The following is a 16,839-nucleotide window of genomic DNA, read 5'->3' on the forward strand; positions in this document are numbered from 1 at the left end:
GGCGATGTAGCACGTGAACGTACCGCCTATGCAACTAAATGCTAAACTACATTGGTGACTGTGGTTCATGAACAATTCGGTCAAATTCGGTCGGAAAATTTGGTTGATGAACAGATTCCTCGACCAGATTCCTTTTTTTATACTAGTGTAGTACCAGCGGGGCTCATCTCCCAGCATGTGCCACGTGCAATTGTAAATAGAAGGACCACAACAGGCAAACAACGAACACTGAACCCAAATACACAGACAGGAGAAACAAAGTTGTCAGACGCTGGACTGCACGATGCACACACGGTGGAAGATTTACATACGCTAAATACACGCGAGGATCAGACCGGGTACACACAAGTCATGGGCAGACACACGCGTGACAATAGGGAAATGTATCCATTAACATTAACAGCAACAATAATACAAGTGTTAGGGACTGTTAATAAACAGCGTGATTTCCCCCGGCAAGCAAGTCTTAAGTCTTAGGTCTCTCTGCTCCCACAATGCCTCTGTCTGCCTGTCGCCACACTGTACTGTGTTTTTCTTTAAAGTTTTTACTATAAAATACGGAAAATTTATTTTTTAAAATGATTATTTAGTAGACTTGTGAACGAATTAATTGAATTTCAATGCTTTCTTATGGGAAAAATTGCTTTGGTTCGCGTACAAATTTGGTTCACGACCACTTTCCTGGAACGGATTGTGTTTGTGAACCGCAGGCATCGCCGTAATATGACTAACTGGCAGGGACACTTCCCAGTTGACCAAACCAAAGCCACGCTCTTGCCATGTTGAGATCCCCAGATAAAGATAACTGACAAGGAAATTACTTAGTGTTGAGATGTTACTCAGGCTGAAACTGCTTTGTTTCACATCAGCCTATTTTTGTTGTAGTGTGGTTGCACCCTCCGAACACACAGGCATAATTTTAATGAGTTAAGCATTTCAATAACAGGGCATTCATTGCAAGTTTCTAATGTGCTATGTACCTCATTTGTACATTGCGCTGGACAAAAGCGTTTGATAAATAAAATTGAATGTTGTACTGTATGACAACTCTTGCTTTAACTCAGACACTTATAATAAATACAATTACAAATTGACATCACATCACCGACCTCCAGGTCATGTGATTTTAACATTAAATCATTTACATTTTCTGTGAATTACTGTTACAATGACTCATCCTGTTACATAAGGTGTGTTAGCATAACTATATTTTAGCTTTCCTGATTGAGGAATTGCGTTATGTAATGCACCACCTTGATGCTATACTACACCACAGGGAGAGTGCCAATACCCAGGTGAGCTAAGGTATTTAAGTGCTTCTGCAAACATGTATAAGTGGGTAAACCTGTATAATGCTTTAGATAAAAGTGTTATCTGAACAGCTGGAAGTCAATGTGAAATCATTTACGTCTGCTAGGAATAAAAAGGCTGGACCCTTTGTTTTGTTTTCATAAAACCTTCCCACATCCCGACACATTGCCAAACATCCATGACAAGACCAAACTGGTCCTCACCTCCCACAATTCCCAGCTGTAGCTCTAATGGAAGAGCAGCATCATGTTGTGCACCAATCCTATGGGTTCGTAAACCTGGCGTCGGCCAAAACTGCGCTCTGTGACTCAGCAAGCATAGAGCAACAGGTGCTGCTCACACTACCTGCGCTGGCTCCAGCACAGAGCCGAGCCGAAGCCCCGGCTGAGAAGATGACATGTAACCCACACCCATTTCATGCATGGCAGCCTGTGGGATGAGTCTTGCTCCAGTAGTGCCCCTTGCCTCAAAGCCCCTCACATCTCCCTTACTCAAAACGCACGTTTAAGATTGCACAGCTGAGATTGACACATGCATGTGACTGAAACGGCCCAAATTCTGTCTTGTGAGAATGAGTCACAGCTCAGCCTGGTGGATCATCTCAGAAGCCACTTATTCTCCATTGAGTCCCTACGCCTCTGCAGAGGAAAATCCCACTTCAGACACGCACATAATCCTGGTCTCCATTCTTGCCATGAAACAGCATAGAGGGGGGGGGGGGGGAGAGACAGAGAGAGAGAAGGGGGTATGAGGAGCCTTAGGTCTGCCTAAGGGAGTCTCCGCATTATAGAGATGAGAAAACAAGTAGGGTACAGGAAAGAAAGAATCCCCCTTCATCAAACTTCAAAGGACTCCTAATTTGGGGGAGCTGCCCTTTGCAAACTGGTCCCGCGCTGATCCTCGCTCCCGAATTGGGCTCTCCTGTCACTCTGGAGCGATGACATCAGCCTGGGCTTCCTATGGGGCCCCATTGGCCTTGCCATCTGAACAAGAGAGGTGGTGAGGAGTGGCGGAGTGGGGAGTCAGGCATTCAGAGCAGAACCATAAAAGACAGGACCTGAGCAGAACCGCACCGGCACACGGGGGTGGCCAGGGGGTGCAGGCTGCTGATCAGTTCCGCCAAATAACTCAGAGGACTGTCCCTGGACCTGACAAAAAAACCACCAAGCTCTAAAGAAAGTCTCTTTATCGCGTCTGAAAAGCCCGGACAGGAGTCCTTTGTCAGCCCTCCTCTGTGTACTGTACCTGCTGATATGTGGACTGGATTACAGAAGGACACTTACAAACACTCCCATTGAGGTCTCAGAGATATTCTATTATGCAGGAGTTATCGATCCCAATTCAGCAAGAGATTTTACATATAGTGTATGAATGAATAAGGATGTATGATTATGTGACAAACTCCCCACTCGCAGTCATGTGATCATCTCACATCTTATGGCTACCCCCCCCCCCCCTTCGCACTTTGGCCCTCTCTGCATGATTAATGAGCCATGCCAGAGGCAAATACCCCCTCTTGGGCAAACAGAGCAGTGGAGATCTTTTCCAGGACACGGCGAGGTGGCGCCATGGCAATGGAGTGGTGCCGGATAAACTGAGAAATGAAAAAGAGCCTCATTCCAGCGCTTTGTAACCTGAGCCTGAATGCGAAGTGGCCACACATCACTGCGGCCCCATGGACAGGCATGGGCTGCCACCCTCTCAGCACCGCAGATGCGGCTTTATTCTGCAAACTCATGCATTATACATTCCAAGACGTTCCTTTTCTTCAGCACGCCTACCAAAGCAGCCTTTCATGTTCTCCTGTTGGACAAAGGTAAGAGGCAGTACAGTGACACTTCCTTAAAGGGATTAGGTTCTGCAAAGCACTTACGTTCCACCTCATAAAGGAATTCTTTAGCTCCATCCCCTCTCCCTCTCCCGCTCACTTTCCCTCTCTCTGTCACTCTCTCTCCCTCTCTCTCACTCACTCACTCCTGGCTTTTCGCTCTCTCGGTTCCCACATACGAGTTGCATGGCTCCCTCACGCCACCTTCCTGGCACTTCCTCTGATTTTGATAAGGGTTCAGTACCCATTGGGAGAAGCCCATGTAAAGCTGTTGGCGTCATGCATCCCAAATATACATATTTATATAAATGGACGGGGACGGGGGTTACTTGTTTGACTGAAGAGATCTTCTGCAACTACAGAGTGAAAGCTACAGATGAAAACGTCAAACTTCTTAGCCAGACAGCACCGACTCGGTTGAAGCACGAGGAAGCACAGGGAAGGGCGAGTGCCTCAGCAGATCAGAACCCTATGTGCGTGATCAGAAGGTGACCAGTTCAAATCCCGAGGCTCCCTGAGGCACTTCACCATTAGGACCTTTATCCAAAGGGACACTCGGTGTGTTACTTTGCCAAATAAATTAAATAAGAGGTTGTGTGTATATGATGAGAGGGCAGCCCAGAGCAGGAGAGTGGGCAGGGAGACTGTATGGCATACACGCCCCTGCAGGAAGGAAAGTTACATGCAACATGAACAGTATCAAAATGACTAATCGGGCATTTTTAAACACACATACGCCCTTCCAAATTTAACAAGCTGTTATACATGTTATATATGCATCATATATGCTGACATAAAGAGTACAAGATGCACATTAGCAGTGCGTGTAGAACTGGGGACACACTGATATATTTAAGTGTGCATTCTGCACATAGAATGAAATTCCTGCAAAGAAAAGCCACCAGTTACACAGCTGAGCCTTTGAATTTCTTTTCTTCCCATAACAAGCTAAAGGAAGTCAGCATGTATGACAGCACTTACATCTGCATATTTGAGCTGAAAGCAACATCACTTATACACACTTCCCAAAAGCAGTAAACAGTAACCCCATGTGGCATTAACGCAGCACCCATAAATAATATGTAATTTGCAAAATGGCTGACAGAATGCGTATCCACAGAGGACTTGCTCATGAACGTTCAATTAAATTACATTTATATCCAGGGTAAAAATGTGCTCGCTTTTGAGTCTTACGCACAGGTTGGTTCTTTCTAGTACAGCATCAGATTCCCCTGGCAAAATGGTTAGTATGGAGAATGTGAGCAGTAAGCTGTTTTCAGCAATTATTCATTAAAAACGGCCCATTTCAACAAACAGATTTATGTTGATGTTGCTTCTATAGAGCCTATTGTTGGTAAAGTGCTACAAAAAAAACAGTGAGTATTTTAAGGACCATCTAAGAATAAAGAGCCACTTCCCACACACAGGCAAAAATAAACATGCATTATCGTACGAGTCAGAACAATGAAAATTGCCATTTCTTACTCAAAAAGAGAGATACGTTTAACTCCAAAGGAGTTGCTGAAATTTAAACTGAAAGTCCTGATCAAATTTGGGAGAAGCAACACTTTAAACTTTTGGTAAATACAACTGAAATAGAACAGAACATTAAAAAAAAGATATTGCAGAAGTTTGCACCCTGGACACCTAATCTGGGATCACATGACCATGATTGTGCACTGGGTGGGGGAAATAAATGGCCTTTCCCGATCTGGAGGGCATCATCAACGGAACAATAAACATGCCTTTGGACAAATCCAAGTCTCAACTTTAGGGGGGTTCAAATGCCCCTGGATCTTTTACACTAGTGTATGTCGTTCAAATGTTTCCCGAATACACAAAGAAAGAACTACTGCTTTTATAATGTAAAAAAAAGCTAAATTATGACGTGAGGGAGGAGCACATACCCACAGAGACTGCAGTAAATAAAACAGGAAGGGTATGCTGTAGTTAGTTGCTAGGTAGTCCTGCTGGTGAACAGCCTACTCGTACATAAAGCGAATTATATGGCTGAAACTAAATATACACACAGCATGCAGACAGGGTCAAAAGATTCAGTTACTTTGCGGTTAAGCATGAGAACAGCTAAGATTTTAGACGTGGTATTTTTGTTGGTGCCAGAATCTTAGACACAACCATTTTCCTGTGATTTCAACATATAGAGGGAGTCTAGAGTTTAGAGAGAGTAGTAGTGTAATAGAGAAAAAAAAACCAACAATGCTTAAGATGTAGAAGGATGCTAACAGGAAGGCCAAAGGGACAGAAATAACAACACAGTGCAGCACAGTGGTACATAGAAAGGCTTCAGCAATTCATAAAATGGTTCTGGAAACAACAGGGTGCTACGTAGGGGCCGGCGAGTGTATATTGAGATGTTGACGGGAACAGATCGCTATATAAGTGGATATAAACTATTGATGGCGGTGGGAGAGCTGCAGCCCCTGTCTGCAAAGGCACCATCTAAGCAAGTGCTGCTGGAGCCCTTGAGCCCAGACTTGTTTACAGGCGTGAGGCTTGGAGTTTTACAGATTACAGATGCCAAATGTGCCGAGGGCTGGCAGGACGCTAACGGCCGTGCCTGGCAGGGAAAGGGCTCCATCGCCAGCGCTACCCCAGCTCGAGCCCACTGGCGTCTGCGAGGAGGCTCGCAGGCAGGCATGAGAAAAGGCTTCATGTACCTACAAGCAAATTCCTTAACACTATTTAGTATTGTTGTGGAATTACAGACTGGCCCCCGCCTCTCTATGCGGATACCAAAACACCACCGCATTCATCCGCTTCTAATCCCATCGCCCTGCAATCGTAGAAGGAACGGCGTTCTTAGAAAATCAGCGCCGTGTCAGCTGGCAGGAAAGCCCCTGCTGGAACTGCTCCGGTGCGTAGCCAACCCGAACGTGTGCTAATAGCCGCAGCAGCAAAACAGGGGAACATGGAGAATGCTACCTTATTTACCATCCTCTCATTCGGAGCCAATAAATCATTCATCAGCGTATTTCCAAATGCAGCCAACCAATCACGTTTTTGTGGCAACTTTGTGCCAAATCAAGGTAAACTGAGAAATTACAAATATGGCATGTGCTACAAGCCAAGCACATTATAAAAAGATATTCTCCATCTAAAAGGATACTTATGAATGATGTAAATCTACTCAGACAGGACCTGATGATTTCCTATGCATCTAATGGAAACTGCATCACGCTTATAGTGGAGAGCTTGTCATTCATTATAAGACATTTCAATAAGACATTTCTGTTCAGCTCCTTAATCAAAGCCCACGTGTAATAAGCAGGAGAACTGAATTTTTTACTGATTTTAATCATTAGTGGAGATTTAAGCATGACTGTTCCAGTTTCCAGAGTATTCGGATGTTTCATCCATGTTCCTTAAGCAGTTATTTGGGAGGATCCCTGTGAACCTGCACCCAGGAAGTGCAGACTAAGGACTATTTAGTGTCACCAATTCAACTAACTGCATGTTCTTGGACTGCAAGAACAGCCTAGAGTTCCCAGGGGAAACATACTGAGCCAGAGGAAGGATTCAGTACTGCAGCCCTGGAGGTATGAGGGTACAGCAGCACTAACCACTAAGCCACCATACCAGCCCTGAAATTTAAATTTTAAATTTAGTGCAGTTCCCTACTAATTCTAATTCTCAGTTTACGCTTTACTGCGGCAAAATTAACAGCTCAACAATGGCAAAATGATCCCTAAATGCTGTCAACTACCGACTGTGCATTCGTGCCAAGACAGATTATTAATTCTGAAAACAAGTTTAGTTTGGCAGAAATTTCTCGTTTTTACATGCAGCCAAATTAACAACTGAATAAATCCTCAGACAGACTCTGGCCGCTCTGGGTGGGGCCAGACCCTCCACCACAGACCTCATCCAATCAGTAAGAGGCAGCTCTGGAAGGGAGAAAAAAAAAAACAGCCACTTCTTAATCCAGTTGAGGTGCTTTCCTTTTTTTTAAATCACGAAGAGGTCAAGTTGCAGCGCAGCACCCAGACAGGCTGGCGTGTCAGGCAAGAGCGAGCTTGCTCCTCCTCCCCCGCCCCCATCGCTGCCACCAGGCCTGTGTGGGCAGAACGGCCTCTGCCGGCCTCTCCGAATGTCAGCCCAGCACGTGGCCGGCTGCCAGTTATCTTGTCCCTCATTCCCGGCCAGAAACTGCCTCACGTAGGTCTCCGGTCCAAAGGTTCCTCGAAAAAACCCGTCTGCCACAGGGCTGCTGCAGCACGGGCACTTTCATGTTATTTTTGAACACACTGAGTAGAAGCAGAGCTTATTAGTGTTTTGGGGTATGTGGGTTTGCTCCTTATCCCCAAGCCATACTCCGCCTTCATTACATCAAGCTGATATTAAAGTACGCTTCAGCTACGTTCAATCACCCTTTAACGAGACCCGGAAAACCTAATGACACCACGGAGAACGAGAGCAAATTATGTGCTGAAAAACCAAATAATGCACATTCTTTGAATGGACAGAGAATGGCTGATTTAACCAGCTGTCAAATGAAGCTTGATTTCACATGATTCCATCCCATTATCTGCTTCAGGCGTCTTTGCGCATTCTGGCTGCCGGGCCTCACCAGCTGATCTCATCCAGGGAGTTTGTCGCTAGATAAACAGACTACAAAGGAGTAAGGAAGAACTTTACATTCAGATCCAATCTGCCCAGCTCCAGCATGGCGGAGCAGTGCTGCCTCAAAAGAATGTCCCACCACCACCCTTTCCTTCCCTACCCCCATCCCCTCCTTCTCCTACACCGTCTCGTCAGCTTCCCTCTCTGTGGAGTCACGGACTCGCATTGTTTAGTCTAAATCTCGCAGCTCCACCTCCCACAAGACACGCACGCAGAGGCACGCAAGTAGGCACGCACACACACACACGATAGTACACACATACATGCATACATACACAGATGGACACAGACACACAACTTTTGTGTGTGCAGACATGACTACAGGGCCCCTGTCTGCACCCCAACAATGAGTGCCAGCGCCAGGGGGTCTGGCTCTTCACATGCATGAAACCAGTGGTCCCTGGGGCCGCGTCCCTCCCTCTGACTCTTGTTTCATAGATGAGCATGACAATTACAGGAGACACACTGGCGCATTGCGGGTTAATAGGAACATAACGGACGCTGGAATGCTAAGGACATCATGATTAGCGGCGAGTTCCTGAATCCAGGACACAATGTCAATTATGTGGAATGTACTGTAAACATTTGGAGCTAATTGCAGTTTAGATAATTGCAGTTTTCTACATGATTTATTTCAGGAAAAGTTGTCCCCCCCCTCTTGGTTAGTGCCTAGCTTTGAATGCTCCAGGCGGGTTCCCTCTAAAGCTCATTATCTCAGAGACAGGCTCCGGCGTGGTACCATCTACTGCTTATGGAAACCAAAGAACGACACAAATGCTTTACCCTGATCCTGTCATCTGAATACATGGTGGGCAAGAGAGACACAAAGGTACTGCCTTTAAAAATCTTTTTCATCAAAAAATCCAGACACCACCCCCAATGACAATGGATCAGGAACTTATCCGAGCCAAACTGGCTCACATTGTATACATCTGTACAAGAAAACAAACGGAATTCCTTCGAATGCTCATTTTTTATCTCTGAAACTTGGCCTTGCATTTAAGCTGAGACCGTTATAGGAACAGGTGCGGGGCAGAAGTGACACAAATGCTTAATGATTCAAGTTCATCGCAGAGAAACTCCCCAAAGAGCAACAGACCATGTTACCTCAGAGACATTGTCCACTATGGAGACCTTTTGCCACCTTCTGCAAATGGAGCTTTTGGCAGATTTAAGATTAACTCCTAAACAGCTCAGCGGCCTGAAATCCCCACATGCATCTGTGTGTTTCCGCGCTCAGCAACTCCCTCGTGACATTGTATGGGGTTTCTCAAAACTAAGATATACGGTCAACAAATATGCAAACACTGCTGGAATCTCTCCTATAGCAGGAGTAGCACCACCCCACCATCACCTATGTGCAGACTGGCTGGAAATCCACCCAGTGAGCCAATAACGTGGAAACACTTCATCCTGTGTTTATAAGGTGGTATGTCTTGTTGGATACCTAGGGCCGCGATATACTTCGAGGCGACGCATACGCAACACAAGCAGTGTACTGACTGTAATTGCATGTGTAGTTTACGTCTATTTGGAGGATTAAAGGTCATGTCCACCAGGGGGCAGTGCTAGAAAACCATCTTGGTCGGCTTCTTCGTTTCCGGTCTCACTTGTTTTGCATGTGGTTGTGACATGAAATGGTTGCTAAATTTTACAGCATTCTCTGTATTCTAACCTCTACTCCACATCGTACTGCCACATATCACTTTAATACTCCATGTTTAATGTTGCATTGTATGTTGTTAGATATATCGTAGTAGTTATTTCGTAATTAAGCCGCAGGACATTGGAAATATCAATTTCTGTAATAAGTACTGCAGAATTTAAAGAAAAAAAAAGTTTCAAATAAATCAATTTCCCAGAAACATATTTATTAATGAGTGGTTTAAATAGCAAGGATGAAAATGTATAGGAATGACTTGAAGAGCACATGTAGAGTCCATGCAAAAGTAGTACTAGTAAAATTTTAACTAATGTTTAACATATACTAGATAATCTTGAAAAGGACCGGTCAGTAAAACTGAACATCTTGCTAAGTTTGTCTCCTATAACAGTATAGATGCTCTAAAGAAATGCAAACCCCAAGCTCAAGGCGAATTTTATAACCAAGATTTATATACAACTGTATAGAAAAATAACGTTGCTTATGAAAGCAGGCAACTCAATTTCAGGTTAGTGTTTCATTGTACTTCCTACACAATACTGCTTTCTTAAATGGCATTAAAATTTGAAGACGCTGGACACAGAGGGACACAATAGTGTTCGCAAAATTTTCTCTCTTGCCTCTGAATACATACAGTTCAGCTATTCATTTTTAAAAAAAGAAAGATGATGTTATTTTAATACTAACAACCGTATACAAGCACAAAGTTCCGTGACAAAAAGTGACTGTGTACTGCCACCCCAATTTTTGGTGGTACCGCATCTCGCATACACGTCACGTTAACTCCTGCTGTAGGTGCACCTACGACGATGTTGTAGTACGAGTATGAGTACGCGTCAGTCAGCCCTAAGACTCCCAAAGATTACTCCCAGTCTTTTGTCATCCACCCCCACTCACCACAACCCCCAACTTCCTTTCCGGAATGGAATAACAATCACTCTCTCGTTCATCATACTGTTACGAAGTAAGATTTCAGTTCAGCTTCATATTATAAGTTCACCATATCTGTTTTAATGTTTGCTATATTTAAAGATTCTAACTGTACTCTCCGTAGGTATCGCGTGCCATTGAAAGCGACTCCTAGCGACGATGAAGATGACTGATCCTCCATCTTTACAAACTTCTGATAAACCAGCAAAGTATGGTGACAGACCTGGTAAGGGCAGCAGCACAGCTGGGTGCAGCCGTGTGCTGCAAGCAAAACAGTGGGAACTGGCTTTAATTAAGAACTAAAATAAGAAGCATCTACAACACCTACTAGCTTAGAACTCCGTACCTTAAAAAAAAACAGAGATCCATCTGTATGCATATTGATAAATATGTGAGATCATTCAGCTTATACACATGGGAGACAGCTCAGCCATGCAGACCAGGCGGTAAAGCCTCCACATACACATAAAGACGAACTGACAGCTATACACCATCTGCATATATACAGCATTCATGGGTCTCCAGCAGGCATGTCCGGGCAGAAGCAAGGAGACATGCGTGACCACAGGGGAAGGGGGGGGGTCATCCCCCTTTGCTTTTGTAAACACGGCAGTTATCTTATCATGGAAGGCTGTGCACAAGGTTGACCAAATCTACAAACTACTGTCCAACAACTTTCAACTGTAGCCGAGAGAGACTCCCGTTTTACTACTGATACCAGCATAGACATTTGACTGCCTTTTAAATTAATACCGTTTCCTGCTGGATTTCACAGACGACATCCAACTGCCTGCAGAGGCCCAATTAAATTAATATAAAGTGAATATAGCATCAGTTGGCACAGACATAAATCAAAACCGTAATGTTACAAATCTCTGTTGCTTACCTACGAGACACATTTTACCAGAGTTTAGGCACAAAAACGTTAAAAAAAAAATATATTGACAAGTGAAATTACTCCAAACAGTGGGCAAAACTGACTTCATTCTGCTACCTAAACATTCAAAATAAATACAGGCCACTTTAAAAACTACAGGCTCTTTAACTTGCCTTTTTGTACATATGCAGGAGTGTATATATACATGTACATACTACAATCTTGTACTACAGTCAGATTCTTTATGTGAATCAGTCATGCTATTAATAAGCATCCACCATTACACCTGGTACTTGCAACCATTAAACACTGTGTACTGTGTACCTTATTATTTAACTATTTACTACTTGCACTATTTTACTACTTAAGTGATATTTTATTTTAGTGTGCAAGCACTGAGAAGGCTCCGAGTTCAAGGGATGTCATTACAGGTAATGATGTACCGTTGTTCTCTGTATATGACAAACTTGAAACTTGAGGTTACCAGTTACATGACGAGCAGCAAAAATAGTTCTGAGATGCTAAGTTTATATATATCACAAGTATTTTGAATGGGTCTACGCCAAGGTCTCCCAGACGCTATCACACACACCTGGTTGTTTTTCCCTTCTTATGATGGAGTTTAAGGCTTTAGGCCACGCTCCACTGTACAGCAGAAATGCTACCCTACATTCTCTTGCAATTTATACATTCAGAGGTACCTAGACTAACATTTAGCATAGTTTTGCCAACAAGGTGCAATTTAGGTAAATTATATATTCTGTACATTGTAGTAGTAGCTGAAAGCGAAGTACATGACAATTATCCAGATTTTTTGCTGTTTAGTTTAATAAGTCACCAGGTAGTGACCAGACAGTAAACATATTACCAAACAGGACCCACTAGTAATGTCTGTGTATAGCTATTGCAGAAATTTCTCTGAATATACTTAATCCCGTCAGTCGTCTAAACTGCTTGTAGATTTTAAGATTTATGTTTATCGTTGCACTCATTTGTCAGTGTTGTAAAGCTTTTACCTCCAGGGTTTGAAAGCGGTTATGCCAGAAACAATAAGGGTTCCTGAATGCCGGAAACTAAAATGGACCTTACAAAAAAGCTAGACAGATTCATTGAATCCACCATAATTGCTGGCGACTCATTTGTCAAAGTGGAGACAGTGCATCTTATCTCGCGGAAATGACAGCAGCAGAGCGAGGCGCCTACTCCCGTAGCCTGACAGTGAGAATACTCGAGTGACACACTCAGGGTCTAGTTCGCAGTCTTAATCTGCAGCTGAGGATCTGGTCATGGCGGCTTTTAGGGCTGAACGATGTATTGATTTCAAATCAAAAATTTCAAAACATCGTGATTCGCAAATAGCAAAGGCTGCAATTTAGGATACGCATTATACAGCACATCTCACCCAGGATTTAAAACTGTCGTGAGAATAATTTTACAAATTCATCCTTCTCATATGACCACCAATCAGAAGTGCTGTGCTCCTCGCGTGCCAGTCATGCTCACCAATCAGAAGTGACCTAAGACGACTGCAGACACGCCCACAAAAAAACCAAAGGAAACATTCGCAGTGCAAAAAAATATATATATTCTGCTGCTGAACTAAGTGAATTACCTACCTATTTCATGGTCAGAGAATGTTTACAGAAAGGGCTTATTTATGTATTGATCATCATGACAGAATTCCATGGTTGTGTAAATTAGGTTTGCAGGACTGACAACTTTGGTCAGCTGGCTGGCGTGACATTTTCAATATGAGATAATTCTACACCCACATTTACACGTATGCGACCGCTTCATTACCTTGTAATTAGTCTGTTGGGTTTGCAAACTGCCCCAACACTTTTGATGTAGCCAATTTTAGGTTATTAAAGGAATAATACTGATTTGTCATAAGATTTCTTGCGTGAGCATGAGAGAGTCTTAAAGCATGAGTGTCGCGGCAGATGTGTGAGAGTTGGCAACAGATTTGCAACTTCACATTCGCAAGCCATGTTACAACTATGAATCGGCATCCCTGCACAAACAGGGAAAACCACCCTGCATTTAGATTTATTCCTGTCCTGAAGGTCTGTGAATGGAGCAGCATTTTGATAGTCAGGTAAATCCAGCCAATAATGCCCAAAAGAAAATTCAAAAATCACAATTAGATATTTCCCCTAAATCGTTCAGCCCTAACTGAGGCTAATATAAAAAAGCGCTCTGTTCTCCTGGGGCAGATGGGAGCCTAGCGGTCGTCCCAGCATGTGGTCCAGCTACATCCTCCTGCCCTGCCAGGCCTTTGCAGAGGATGAAAGGGAAGCTTTGCATTGGGCAATGTCATTCAACACCTGTCATCAAGGTTGCTCACTCTTTGCGAGAAACCTGGCCTCATTCATCCCAATGGCAGGGAAGCAGCAGGCGTCGCCGATGCTACTGCTGTGTTTAGAATTCATTCGGAGATCTACCAGCTTGCACTGGTCCTTACACATCTGATTGACTGGACTAGCTGCTGAGTCGGCTGGCAGATAGAACCACACATTTCCCTGGTTGATACTGGCTCACCCGTAAGCCTGATGAAGCCAAAGCAAAGCTGATCCCAGAAGCAGCCAGCAAGGCATGAGAAATAGGCAACAGACTATTGGCGAAAATTCAGTACACATCCCACACCGATCTAGATGTGCCACTTGCTGTTGAACCTTTGGCCTACACAACATTGTGGTAGAACTGATATCCTCTAAGAATAAAGGCAGCTTAACTAGAAAGGAGTCTTGTTTGTATGGCTGTCAAACTTTCAGAAACATCGGGAAAATTGCAAGGGGTTAGATTCCATAAATGAGACATGGGAAGAAGCCTATCCACCACAAACATGTCGTTTCTATCATCAATGGACTACTCATCACGCAGGAAGGGGGTGCTCTGCCCTAGTCTAGGAAATAAGTGGAGGAACTGCCAGACTGTCCATGTCAACCCCTTAAGGCAGTGTTTCCCAACCCAGTCCTTGGGGACCCCAGACAATCCATGTTTTTGCTTCCTCTCAGCTCCTAGCACACGTGTACCAGGTATTCGATGTTCCTGATTGGCTGGAAGCTGGGAGGGAGCAAAAACATGGACTGCTCGGGGTCTATGAGGACTGGGTTGAGAAACACTGTCTTAAGAGCTCACGGCTAACTCTATGTGAATCTGACTCATGCTATTATTAAGCATCCACCATTACAGGTAAGGTGTGTGAACAAAGGTATGACCCTTTGAGAAGGTATTTAAGCAGCTGCATACTAGTTATTTATCGTAAAAAAAAGTAAGACTAACTAGATTCATACCCCAAAACAACATACATTTACTTATTGCTGCATACACATCGTCTAGTTTTATTCTCCGTATAATACCTACTGAGCACAAATAAACTGAGGAACTTAAAAAGATTTTTTCCTCCTAATCATCAGTGGCTTTCATAGGTTTATGGCTGCATTAATAGCATGCTTAATATGGCGATCGGTGTACATTTCACATTCCTATACAAAAGCGACTGGCTGCAGGGTTATGCTGAAGGTATCAGGTAGAACCCGGAGAGATGCATGATGTATGACGGTGTGCCCTTGCAGCAAAATGCACTGAATTTATTATACCCCCACCCCACACACACCTATACCAAAAGAGCCATTCCTAGCATTAAGTGAATGGAGATGGTGAACATTAATTTTACTGCCACACATAACGATATAATGACCATAAACAGAGGTATACCTACCCCATACTAAAAAGTAAGAACCATTATAAACTAATACGCAAATAATTTTGCACACAGCTATTCATTTCGTCAAAGTATTTTGTAAGTCACATTAACGTTACCGTTATAATAACTCTGACTGAAACACACAGACACCGTCCACCTTTGCAAAGCAGCTCATGCCTTTACTGTTAATTATTCGCCTTAACGCCTTTGTGAAGGAAACGTAGCTTCCTCCCGTGTCATTTCATAAATGTCCGATACTCACCAGCGCCTGGAGGCAGCGGGAGCACGGCGCAGAGCCCCAGTGTCACCAGTAGCCACATTCGCCCAGTAACTGCCATTACGGCGTCTCCCTTTCAGGCTCCTCCGCTCCTCTCAGAAACTTTTCCTTTTTTCGCCCTTTTCCCCCAAGCCGTTGGTCTCCCTCATCGGCTGAATGTGTCCGAATAAACGACGGGGGAAGAAAGATGATTCATACCGCTTCGCTTAGAAAAAGCCCAGTTTCATTTATCTTGCTGAGATTGCCATTTAGACCGGCGTCCGTTTTCAATTTAAATTGCTCTGTGCGGCTTCGGCTTGTAATGTCGACGTTTTGATATTTTTCCTTCAGTAGTAACAGTCTAACAACGGCAAAAAGCAATTGTCAAAGCGTTATGAAATTTATTCATGCAAAGGTTAGATACTCTCCGTCCGCTCAGACCAATAACTTACAATTCGCTGTATTCCGATAGAATATAACGTTTTTTTTTTTTCTTGTGGTTTTCCAGTAAACTAGCGTAGCTCTTATTTTAGTATATAAATAGCAAATACACAAGCTGGCTGGTTGAATATTTGAATTTAGCGTTGAGAAACAAGTCTTTCTGCGGAAAAGCTTGACGGAATGAATACGAAAGCATAGATCTGAGACTAATCCAAAGGGCCTTTAATTATGTTTTGGGGGGAAAAAACTCCAGCGATCTCTGAACGACCAATGAAAGCTCATTAATCCGTCATGGAAATGTCTTGATCCTTAAGGTGGATATGCGTTTATTCGTTTGAGATCCCAGTTTTTTTAAGAAATTATTTCTTGAGCAAGGTAGTGACTGCGATCATCAGCAGAAGCATTCCCCTCCTTTCCTTTTGCACTCCCATATTACCAGCAAAACTACTGTAGACTTTTCTTTCCCAGTGTTTCCTATAGCATCGATGTTTTTGAAAGATTACGGAGTTCCATTGCTGTACGACGCAAAACAGACATTAACGCCGTTTAAATTTTTTTTTTAAAAAATCAGAAAGCAAGAGGACGCGGCATTCACAAAAGTGCCAGCTTGGCTGCAAGACGGACAGCAATCACAGGCTATGTATAGAAATGTTAGCCAGTGCTGCTAACTTGCGCCTCAAAAACTGGGCAAATCATCTGGCCTAATGGTTACTCTTTCAGTATTTATCGCAGCCAGAATGTATCGAATGATCCGGTTCCGATTGTCAGGAGGTTCAAAAGAAGACGGGAGAACGTGGAAATTATTGTTATCCTGTGCCGTTACTCGTCAGAAATGTTGGCGATAGCCGTAGCACAGCTTCTTGGAGAGATCGCCTCCGAGCTTTTGGCCGGGAGCTCGTCTTTAGGTTTCGGCTGTGAAAATTGACGGGAGGGGGAGCCTAGTGTCAATTCACTCCTCTTTTCCAACGCCGATGACTACTACGGAGCGCCCTCTAGCCGAAGACCCGTGCGAGTGCGTTCTGACGGGAATGTTTATCCCCTACCCTGGACACTTTTAAGTTTACTGAGCACGTTTGCATTTTTATAACAGTCTAACAATTAAAAGTGTTTCCATTCACGATTTCGCACATCAACAGTTCTGTATCTCGTTACACCTATTTTTGGGAAATCCCGGTTTAAGGGG

General features: G+C 43.7%; 1 protein-coding gene across 1 annotated transcript in view; it reads right to left on the reverse strand.

Moving 5' to 3' along the window:
- LOC125743161 (bone morphogenetic protein receptor type-2-like) overlaps nucleotides 1-16,589 on the reverse strand; it is a 41,509-nt gene extending 24,920 nt beyond the window's left edge. Inside the window, exon 1 of the mRNA XM_049015883.1 lies at nucleotides 15,222-16,589. Within this exon, the coding sequence (XP_048871840.1) occupies nucleotides 15,222-15,297 (76 nt within the window). The 5' untranslated portion in view covers nucleotides 15,298-16,589. The remainder of the gene's footprint in view (nucleotides 1-15,221) is intronic.
- Between the last annotated feature and the right edge of the window lie 250 nt (nucleotides 16,590-16,839).

The sequence above is a fragment of the Brienomyrus brachyistius genome, chromosome 1, assembly GCF_023856365.1.
Source record: "Brienomyrus brachyistius isolate T26 chromosome 1, BBRACH_0.4, whole genome shotgun sequence".
NCBI classification, from domain to species: Eukaryota; Metazoa; Chordata; class Actinopteri; order Osteoglossiformes; family Mormyridae; genus Brienomyrus; species Brienomyrus brachyistius.